The 12070-nt window shown below is 30.9% G+C and overlaps 1 protein-coding gene across 1 annotated transcript; it reads right to left on the bottom strand.

Annotated features, from left to right (window-relative positions):
* Positions 1-6867: 6867 nt before the first annotated feature.
* Positions 6868-11762, bottom strand: LOC146898611 (calcium and calcium/calmodulin-dependent serine/threonine-protein kinase DMI-3). The gene is made up of 7 exons (XM_085731497.1): positions 10939-11762; positions 10362-10416; positions 10172-10282; positions 9343-9575; positions 8552-8759; positions 7378-7437; positions 6868-7294 (listed from the first exon to the last, which is right to left on the bottom strand). The coding sequence occupies exons 1-7, from the start codon at positions 11667-11669 to the stop codon at positions 7121-7123; spliced, it is 1572 nt and encodes a 523-aa protein (XP_085587623.1). The 5' UTR covers positions 11670-11762; the 3' UTR covers positions 6868-7120.
* Positions 11763-12070: the final 308 nt, after the last annotated feature.

Genomic DNA, 12070 nt, shown 5'->3' with positions numbered 1-12070 from the left:
CGTTTATGAAATATCTTCAAAAATTACTTAAAATCATAATGTATGAATTTTTATATATCTTATTCTCCTCTTTATCTATAATATTTTTTAAAAAAATTGTTTCATTTTCCCCTAAAAAAATGATTGTTTCTTTTAAATATATTTATTTATTTATCATAATTTCTTTTGAAATATGAACTTTCTTAAAATAAATTCATTTTAAATAAAAATATTATCAAACATTTGAACATAAAATAGATTTTGAAATAAAAAGCAGCATTTACCAAACAACTTTAACTTCATTTCTAAAGCTCATATTTTTAACTTTAAGTTTAAAGTAGCTTCTATGCCTCAAAAAAGTTGGGCCAAACGCACCCTAAGTGCCAAACAAAAAAGTAACTTTTCTAGCTTTCAACCAACCTAAAGACAAATATTTTACTTTGTCAAGCAACCTGGGCAAAGGAGTGATAGAATTATTGAAACACCTATTGTTACGTTCAGTCCATAAAACCCAGACACAGAGAAGCCAAATAAGCTGGAGAAAAGACTTTGTAGCCCTACTACCACCTGTTGAGTGAACAAACTGAACAAAGTGGCCAGACACAACATTAGTGTCCACTCCAACGAAACCAATCCAATCGCGAACCATTGGCCAAAGTAAAGCAAAGGAAGAGCAAAAAAGAAACAAGCCGATTCTAAAGCACCGCAACCAGAGACACACAAACCAGCTTTTGGTGAAATGACACCTCTGTAGATCAGATTCGATTTGGTAGGCAAACGATCACGAAGAAGCCTCCAAGCGAACACTGATACCTTCATAGGAACTTGTCCGTGCCAAATCATCTCCGCTGCTGAGTCCACCAGAGGTAAATCTTTAGAAGTCAACACGTAATATGCCCCCAGAACAGAGTAACCCTGCATGGGGTCTGGGATCCACAACCACTGATCTAAAACATTAACAAGCAAATAAACATCAAGCAGAAGAGCTCTACACTCCTCTAACATCTTCTCCTCCCACACCCACAATCTCCGCCTCCACTGCCACGCCTCACCCCCCCCCCCCCTCCTCTACACCAAGAGAAAACAAATCTGCCACTGTAACAGATTTATTTACATAAAGCTCAAACAACCTACGAAAGCGAACACACAAAGGAACCGACCCCAACCATGTATCAAACCAAAAAAGTGTATCATTCCCATCCCCCACCTTCTTAGTAACACATTTCTGAAACCAACCTCCCCCATCACCATCGTCCCCATCCCTAATCCTCCCCACCTCCCGGCACCAAGAAGAACAACTCCGGCTCCCATCCTCCAACCTCCCACAGACCTCGCCATAACGGGCGACTAAAACTCTATACCAAAAACCACCCCTATCCACTAACATCCTCCAACACCATTTCCCTAGTAAGGCAATATTAAACTCCTTCAACTGTCTAACCCCTAACCCTCCAAACTCCTTTTGGAGACAAACAGAACTCCAGCCTATCCAAGATATTTTCCTATGTTCCTCTAATAGGTTATGATATTGAATTTGATATGCTTATTGATTCAATGGATGAGTGAAGAGATTAATTGTTATTAATAAATATATTGTTGTTTAGTAATTTTTGTTGTGACTTTGAAGAAGATGTGAATTTTGATAATTATACATGTGATTGATTAGTTGATATATATGATTGTTGATATGTGAAACTGTGAATTTTATTGATTTAAAGCGACTCTGTGTTGATTTTGTCTCTAGAGGTTTTGAGAAATTTTATTAATTTCGAGGTGTGATGATTTTGTGGAATTGATAAGCTACGTGGCTTGAGAATATAAAACTATAAAGATTTGAAGAAAAAATACATTTCATTCATATTATTGTATATAATGGTGTCATAAGATACAAATGGTAAGATTCTTATTTGCCAATTAAGGCGATTCATATGCATCTGTCAAATGAGACGATTAAAACTATTTTGCCCAAATGGGGCGATTAAAACTACTTTGCCAAATTGGGCGATTAAAATCATTTTGCCACCAAATTGGATCGATATCCGCATCATGTTCTAGTTGCATTTCATGCATCTGCATTAACATTGACTCTTGTGTCTTGTGTTTGCTTCTTTTAATATATTTTGGAGTGATGAATATTTTAAACATTTAAAACGCAAAAGAAATATCTTAGAACAATTCCTTGATAATGGTTGTATATTCTTATTTGATGTTGTAACTTATTATTGATTTTATTCATGGGCGTTGAGGACTAACCCTTACAACCAACATTTTAGGTACCAAAGGAGATATTCATGTGTGCTTAATGTTTTGCTTGAAGCGTGGACGAGGGGAAACAAATTTGGGTTTATGAATTGTAATTAGATTAGTATAACTATTTTCTCAGGTTCTAGTTAGGAAAAAAAAATAGTCCTATTTTTTTTTTTAAATGAAAAAAATTAGACGTAATTTCTTAGATAAAAAATTCAGGACTTTACAGAAATCAAACTCGAGTTCTCTTAAATAATTTGTCGCCCAAAATCACTTAGTTAAGTTTCTTGATCTATATTTTTTATTTCTTATATGGTAGTATGTGATTGTGGTGTGATTATTTTTTTTTAACATATCAATTGAGATAAAGATATTGTTTATATCATATTTGTAAATGATATTATGTGATTTAATTTAAATTTTTTATCGCTAATTTATAGTTTTATAAATTCAAGGATTCATATATAAAGATATATAGAAAGAATTGTGAAGAATATGTTCAATGTAATAAACTATTCGAAAGCAGAAAGACATACACTATCGTGCCTATCTGTCCGCTCTTTTTACTACGTTAACATGTGTATTTTTATTATGTTTGTTTGTATAATTTTGATTAGAATTTTTAAATTTTTAAAAATATTTCCTCAAAAAAAAAATTTTAAAAAAATATTAATGGAAATTATTCATACATCAATGTATCTACAAATTATTGTCAAAGTATATAACGAAATTATTTATCAACTCGACGTAGTATTTTGGTTTGCCTGTATATAAAATATTTTATCTCGATATATCGATGGCAATTTTTCTTTTCTTATTGATTATATTTATAGTGACATATTCTTGATCTAGTTTGTTAGACTTTTTTAAGGATAAAGGAAAAACCTAGACAAATACTCATGTCGTATTTGTTACATGTTATATATTGTGTGGTAACAAAAAAAAAAAAAAGTGCTCCTAATTCAAAATCAATGTTTAGTCTCTATTAAGACAAATTAAGAATGGAAAAAAAAATTTGTAAACAAATCATATTTGATGTGCCCTAAAAAAATTAGATTTTGCTCACATTTTAATTAATTAATTTATCGGTGTTTTATGTATGTATACTTTAATATTATACAAATTCTTTTTTAAGGGAATATTATATAAATTCTTGACATGTATGTTTATTGTGTTTACAAACACTTTTTTTTTTGTAAAAAAAAAACACTTTTTTTTATAATTTACGCATCTAAGCTTAATAAAAAAATAGACATAATAAACATAATAAAACGTATAATTTAAAATCACTTTATATTTCTAACATATATAATATATATTTTTACATTACATGTATGACTTCAAAAATCATATTTAATACATGAAGCATGGAAAGATATGTATTTTATAAGATATAAGATATATTGGCGGTGTCCTGCAAGTAGTTAGATGTGTTTTTAGTGAAAAACATGTATGACTCACAAAATCATATCTAATACATGATGATGACGAAGAAGGAAAGTCATATTTAATATATTTTTTTAGTATCATATTTAATATATTAATGTAGTTGGCTTGGTGATCAAAATGCATAACTTAAATAGTCATATTTAATACATGAGAATCATGAATAATCAATTAATTGTGTATGATTTAGATTTGATAGATACTACCCACACCCCAAATAATCCAAGTTACACCCCAAAGTTACTAATATACCCTTTATTCATGTTCACTGCACATTAATTATGTATAAGTAAATTCAGTTTATGTAAACTCAGTTTACGTAGTGTATGTAAACTCAGTTTACATGAGTTAAGTAAACTGAGTTTACATACACTACGTACACTGAGTTTACATACACTATGTAAACTGAATTTACATAAGTAAGTTAAGACTGAGTTTTAGTTCATGTAAACTGAGCTTACGCAGTTCATGTAAACTGAGTTTACATAGTTTATGTAAACTGAGTTTACATACACCACGTAAACTGAGTTTACGTAGTTTATGTAAACTGAGTTTACATACACCAAGTAAACTGAGTTTAGGTGTATGTTATTCCTTTTTAGAATATGTACTACGTAAACTAAATTCACGTGAGACCTATATGTAAACTTAAATTACGTTACCTTTCTGGCTCTGTCTACCGTGAGAGACTTTAATAGGTCTCTTACGGTGTGCAACTAAGATAATTTTTTTTAACCGTTAGATAACAAAGACATAAGGATTTTATCATATACTGTCAGTACCAAATACTTTTTTAATGCATTCTCCCTTTCCAAATTCTCTCTCTTCTCTACCCAGATGACAGAGAGGGGGCAGCCACCACAACAAGAATATGCAGCAAAGAGAGTGGTTTGGATAGACCCCCTCTCTCTCATAGTATATCAGTGGCCACCAATTCTTAATTCAAGGATCCCCTCTCTCTCATAGTAATTCAAGGATCACCTTGAGTGTTGAACTAGAAGGATCCCCTCTTTAATTTCTAAAAAACTTAAATTTTTTGTTGCGATTTTATGGGTTTTGTTTTGTTCCAGAAGTATTATATTCTCTTCAATGGGTAATATATATGAAGTTAATACCATTCTTTTCTAAATTTATTCTAAATCTGAGAAATAATTTTTGAGACACATGAACATTCTACCATGAGAATGGTGAAAGGAAAATGGGTATTTGCATGGCTGAGAAATCTGCATCAAAGAGTATTGATTTTATATGGAATAAGAAAGGAGTGGAGAGTGAATTGCTAGAGGAAGAACAAATGGAGAGTAATTTGAGAGGTTACGTCTTTCATTGATTTTGGTTTTTTTTTTTTAAGGGTTGTCTGTCATTGATGAGAGCTCATGAGAAGAATGTTAAGGAAGATAATCGTGTGTGTTTAAATTATAGTGTGCTTGATACATCTAACGGATCTGAAAGGTCATGCACGGTAGGAGACCTATGAAGGTCTCTCACCGTAGACATCGCCTACCTTTCTACGTAAACTTAAATCAAACAAATCGATGTAGACGTGAGTGGAGAGTGAATTGCTAGAGGAAGAACAAATGGAGAGTAATTTGAGAGGTTACGTCTTTCATTGATTTTGGTTTTTTTTTTTTAAGGGTTGTCTGTCATTGATGAGAGCTCATGAGAAGAATGTTAAGGAAGATAATCGTGTGTGTTTAAATTATAGTGTGCTTGATACATCTAACGGATCTGAAAGGTCATGCACGGTAGGAGACCTATGAAGGTCTCTCACCGTAGACATCGCCTACCTTTCTACGTAAACTTAAATCAAACAAATCGATGTAGACGTGAAATTAACAACAACTATAAACATCCATAAATCATAGAGCAAACGATAAATAGAAACTCGAAGAAATTTATGAAATTCACTTACTTGTATTAATCAAGTACGTATCAATGAAAGAGATGTTGATTCAATTGACGATTTTAGTAGGTATTGATTGCATATCCATGGTGGTTTGTGGGTGAAAAAGGGGTGAGATTCAGAATGATAGTAAAAGAAGGATTTTTAGAAATTTAGATGAAGAGGGTAATTTTGGTATTATTGTAAAAAATTTAATAAATTTGGGTGTAACTATGATTATATGGGGTGAAACTAGAAAGAGTCTTTAGATTTAGATGGCATTCAAAATAGAATTTTTTTTTTAATTTGAATTTAATTAGAAATCAATTATATTTTTATCTTTTCTGTAATTAAAATTTGTAACACGTAAAATTCTCATTTTTAGAAAAATAATTCAAAAAAACAATGCAACAAACCTAACGTAAGACCATGGTCGAGTAGCTTGAAATAGAGACACCTTTGAGGATTTTTGTGGGAGAGATAAAAAAAACTATGCAACAAACCTAATGTAAGACCCATCAATTGAAATCTATCCAATTAATTACCACATATACATGCATACCTGATCACCATAATCATACATGATAAATAGATTAGGCAAAGATACAAAACATACAGATTATGAGAACCTAAAACAACGGTGATCTAACACACTCATAAGGGTAGACGGCGAACGGTGAAACCCTAGGAGAGACAACAAACGATTCGCTAGAGTTGTTGAATTGACCAACACTTCAAATTGATGGTGAAATTCTATTTGTGAGAGTTAAATTATCTAGACATATTTTAACAATAGAATCAAAATCATACTTTATGATACTAAAATCGTTTCTGGTGGAATAACCCATTGACAAAAATCATACATTATACAGTGTAGAAGTGTGAAATCTCGGGTTTGAACCCGCATCCCACCACATCAAATGTCCATGCATACATAATTTATAAAACAATACTTCATCCGTCCTAATTATAAGAGAAATTTTGCAAATTTTTTGGTCCGCTTAAAAGAAAAAGTTACAAATTATATTAAAGTATTTATTATTTAAATTATTTTTTTTATCCTCATTCAAATATTTGCCTCTTTTGTTTTAGTTGATGAGTTCAATTACTCACAATTTTGAATGAGGTTATATATGTAAAAAAATCAAAAACATCAAACAACAAATGAGTTAATTCGTTTTGATGTTATTAGGTTTTATCTTTTATAATTGGGATCATAAGAATATTACGTATCTATGTAATCATTGAATATGATATAATTAGGATGAGAAACAATACTAAATATCTATGTTATCGTTGCATTTGATGAGACATTTTTCTAAACTAAAATAATTAAAATGTTTACTTGAAAACAAAAAATACAAAGACAAAACAATTCTAATAATATGATTATTTTAGTCGATAAGGGCACCAAAAATATTAGGGTCGGGCCTGAACACTATGTTACTCTTTTTTCCTTTAATGTTTTACTAATTGTACTACGAAAACTTCATAAAAAAAAAGTCCTCAAAGGAGCATAAAAGTACTCAAGTATTAAAATACCATAACATCATGAATAAAAAACTATCATGGACGAAGAGTAGAGAGGACTACATCTTGAAGAGAGCTATCTCTTTGCATAGCAGCTTTGAATTCATCAAATGTAACTTTACCATCATTATTAGCATCCATTAGGTCAAAAATCTCATCCAATTTTCCAGGCTCAGTTATATCAATTGGAAGACAATCATATGGCAAAGCCTGTGTCAATGAATGTATAAAATGTGTGTTAAAAAAATGAAAGTGAAAAGATAAAGCTAATTAATTGAGAGGAGTGTGCTTACTCTGAGCATAGATGCTACTTCTTCTTTGCTGATGCAGCCTGATCTATCTGTATCATACATCTATTTGCCAACAAAATAAAAGAGGCAAATGTGGTTAATATGTTGAAAACTTTTTTTGTGATGTATAAAGGGTTATTAATTGTTTGTTTTGTTCGACTAGTTTGGATTATATTCTAGTTCATAAAATATTTTCAACTAGAACAGCCTGTAAGGGATAATTTGGATGAACTTCATAATATTTATAATTATAAAAAATAAAAATAAGAACACACACTCAGAATGTTGGAAGCTCAAGTGGATGGTGGTGAATTGTGAACAATCAAATATTATAATTTTTTTTCTTTCTTCATTAACTACGTACAAAATAATATAGTATTGAGAACACATCATGTAATGCTTACATTTCAACACATTCTCTTCTATTGATTAAGATTCATGAGCTTTATCAAATTTACATGACACCCATGTAATTCTATGAGACTCATAAATTTCAATCAATAAAATAGAGAGTATGTTGAGATGTGTATATGTTAAAGAGTGTATAGTATGTTCATAACATTATTTCTTAAGAGAGATTAATTTATTCTTTAAAAACAAAGAGACACTAATTTATTGATTCAGCCTCTAAAAAAAAAACTAATTTATTAATTCAGTCCAACATATTTAATGACTTACAGTAATTTTTATTTTATTTTGGTGTTACTCTTCGATTTTAGGTGAACGAGACTCAAATAATCTGAAGTTCAGTTTAAAGGTAAGTAAAACTTGACCAAAAATTTTAAGCCTAAATATTCATTGAACATTTTAGAGGCTTAAAAAAATAAAATAAATCATGTTGTACTAAGTCTAAGGTTTGAATCTATAGGTCTAGCAAGTTATGAGGCCAGATCACCCCAATGTTGATCAACTAACTTAAACACATAATTTTATTTAAGTTTACGAAGGAATTTTTTTATAATGAGAAATATCGGTAATTAATTGTTAGATTAATATTTACTATTTTATTAGTGTCTAAATTCAACCTCCAACTCTTTAACACTTAGTTTAATCCCTCAAAAAAAAAAACACTTAGTTTAAACTAGTTGAACTATCTGCTAACAACATAAATTTTAACTCAAATATCTATAATTTGAATCTATTTTTTGCTTCACATAATCATATTTGTAAAATTCACCTGGAAGCACAAACGAAGAGCATCCTCTCCTTTGGAATTCTTGAGACTGGAAAAGCCACAAAGTATCTCACGCATGTCAACTGTTCCATCACGGTTGTTGTCAAACAAATCAAATATACGAGAAGCAAAAGGGATCAATGATAACATATTCATTGCTTTTAACACCTCCTCAAACTCAGACAGAGTTGCATTGTCTCTATCTGCACATCTGTTTACAACTCATAACATTAGTAGTTTAATCAAAACTATCAAAGGCTACAATAGGAACTAAGGTTTCAAATAACAGTCGTGATTGGATTACATTTGTTAATATTGAAAAATCAGAAATGATTTTTTGTTCGCATTCGACAACCAACTTCGTATAAACATACAAATTTGATTTTTTTTTATTACTATTTTCTTTGTAATCAAATAGAAAACATTAGCCCGAAGTGGATTGCATAAACGGTCTCAATTTTTGGTGTCAAAATACACTTCGGGCAAATGCAACTAGAATTACTACAAAGACATAAAAAAACTTTGATGTCACATCTCAAATGTGGCCGCAAACTATGTTTTAAAAAACTTAGCTAAAGTTGGTAAAATTTGGAGTCATTGTTAAATTAGTCCCCAATAGCATAATATTGTCCACAACATCAAAATTTGACAAATGAAAATGACTTTTAAATATTTTAATTATCGGTCATTCTTAACTAATTTGATTATTTAGTCAAAATGTTTGGTTCCTTGTGAAATTTAAGAGCTAAAATTAAATGTTCCTATGATAATTTTTGACTTCTTGGGGTACTTACATCTTCTTGAAATGCATCCTGAGATTTTCAATTTCATCTTCTTTGAGATCATAGGATCCAACCAATGATTTCAATTTTTTGGTTCTAAGGAATATTGTGGAGCTCCAAACACTAGCAATTGCAGCTGCACGAAGTTTACGTCTTGCATTAAAGCTTTGTAGCCTTGAGACAATCTCAGGGTCCATTTGAACATCTTTGGCTTTTTCACCTTTGACCCATGGATCACTTAGAAGCTGTTCCAAAAAACACAAAGTAGAACAACATGTGTGTTGTGGTTTTTATTCTCCTTAAACTTCTTTAGGTTTGAAAATAATGCAAAAAAAAAATAATATTAAAACTAAATTTTAGATACAAACATAAAGAAATTACTACTTTTTTTAGGTGTATGTTTGACCATATGCGAATCCATATTTTTGAACACACTTTAGATACGTTGATAAACAATTGTATTATTTTCCTTCAAAAAAAGAAACAATTGTATTATTTTGACACACGATTTCCGACATCATGCAGCAACAATGTATACCATTGATTATAGACATCAGACAGACAAACACAATGTGAGAGAACTAAAGCTCGGAAAGAGGGAATAAATAATGTACGACTCGGAACCACATGAGTTTTACCCAATAAAGTACAAGAGAGAGCGTTAGAAAGACATAGTTCCTAACATTTCTCATATTGAAGTCACTTCTTAAACCCTAGGTCTCTTTTGCATTCGACATTAAATTGTTATCGAAATTTATTTTCAAATTATCAAAATATCACTTCTTAAATAAATATGATCAATTTTCATTACTGAAATGCAGATAGTAGTAGTGTACAATACCTCAAGAGCACTAGGTCTCTTGCTAGGATCAACGGTTAAAAGACTTGAAATCAAATTCTTTGCTGCTTGTGAAATTCCCTTCCAAGTCTTCTCATAAAAACTAAAATTCCCCTGTTCCAAAGCATTTTATTTTAGTAAAGCAAAAGAATTGTGCAATGAACTTCTATATTCCGTAAGAGATGGTACTTACATTCATTATCATTTGTTGTTTTTGGCGATTATTTTGGGCAATGAAAGGTGGATACCTGCATAACAATTACATGAAAATAATTTTAAAACAAAACATACCACTAGTATATGTTTGAACACGTTGTTTGAACACATTGAGTTTAACGAAATCACAGTATATGTGACAATAGTTTAAGCATGTGTTTGTTTGGATTTATTTTTTTATGATGTCACCTTGAAGAAGCCCATTTCAAAGTAATGAGCTACCTCACAGTGAGAGGTAAGCTTCGTGTTTCCAAACTGACACTATCTCTCGTAGGTTTAGTTTGGAAATTCCAAACATAAAACCAATAGGCGCTATTTCTTGTAGGCTAGGTTTGGAAATTCCAAATTTAAAACTAAACATACTACTAGTATATGTTTGGGCACGTTCAATTTAACAAAATCACAGTAACACCGTAATTTTATAGAAGATTTAAAGTGTAGTTTTTGTTAAAACCACAGTGACGTACCGTGATTCATACAAACTCATCGATAGAATCAAAACATAAAACCTAACACAATTTAAATATAAGAAAGAAAGACAAATGAAAACATACCCTGAAAGTAAGATATATAGAATAACCCCAAGAGACCACATATCACTCTTAGTAGTAATCTTTCCTTGAGAAAGAGCCTCAGGTGAAACATAATCAATAGATCCAAACAAACCAACAACAGGGTCAGTAAACTCTTCAACAGAACTCAACCCAAAATCCATAATCTTAAGAGGAGAATCTTTCCTAACATCTAAAAAAAGACAATTTTCAGGTTTCAAATCTCTATGAACTATATTAGCTCTATGAACAGCTTCTAACCCTGAAGCTATTTGATGAACCACAGTTGCAGCTTCAGTCTCACTATACTTATCTTGTGCAACAATCCTATCGAAAAGTTCGCCACCGGAACAAAGCTCAAGTACAAGATGAACACCATTTGTGTCCTCATACACATCATAAAGATCAATCACATTTGGATGCGGCGAAACATTTTCGACTAATCGTCTCATTACAAGTATCTCATTTGTTAATAATGTATCTGAAACTGAAACTTGTCTCAATGTAGGGAACCCTATTGTGCTTTTCTCTCCAACATCTTTTTTTCTTGGTAAGCCACTAGGGTTATTTGAAGCACCTAACCTTCTAAGTGTTTTGATTGCTACTTGTGGTTGTGATTTTTCTTCTTCAATGCTTGATTTTTTTGTACCTTTTCTAACAACAGAAAATCCACCTCTACCTAGAATTTCTGAAACTTCATATTCATCTAAGAGTTTTCTCGTTCCATATCCCATGGTGATGAAAAAAAAGTTTGAAAATACGGAATATTTTTGAAGACTTAGAAAATGTGCAAAGACAAAGGAACTATAGAAAAAGAACAAGAGGGTATGTAATATGTTCAATAATGAGAGCATATAAAACGCGTTATTGAAATGGTTGAAATTGACATTAGCATATAATACAAGAGTTATTGTATTTTTTATTTTTGAAGGATAAGAATTATTGTATTTGTTTATGAAATAAAATATGAATTAAATTAAGATAGGTACAAGGGAATATTAAGTAGGCTGGTAAGAGCTGTTTTAGAATGGACAAAGAGAGAGTCAACTGCTACATTTGTATCATAACTTTCACTGTTCCATCATTTGGCCAAATTGAAATTAGAAATGTGTCTGTCTAAAGTATAAAACAAAAG

This window comes from Medicago sativa, chromosome 8, assembly GCF_051527215.1.
Source record: "Medicago sativa cultivar Bolivia chromosome 8, Bolivia_mono, whole genome shotgun sequence".
Taxonomy (NCBI): Eukaryota; Viridiplantae; Streptophyta; class Magnoliopsida; order Fabales; family Fabaceae; genus Medicago; species Medicago sativa.
This window is presented reverse-complemented; position numbering and strand designations above follow the sequence as displayed.

Bases quoted from the DNA above. Each gene is read 5' to 3' on its own strand.
- LOC146898611 (XM_085731497.1), bottom strand. From the start codon at position 11,669: ATGGGATATGGAACGAGAAAACTCTTAGATGAATATGAAGTTTCAGAA. The intron at 8,760-9,342 runs GTAAGTACCCCA...AGTTGTAAACAG, and splicing joins AGGATGCATTTCAAGAAGAT to ATGTGCAGATAGAGACAATG. The intron at 7,295-7,377 runs GTAAGCACACTC...TCATTGACACAG, and splicing joins AAGTAGCATCTATGCTCAGA to GCTTTGCCATATGATTGTCT.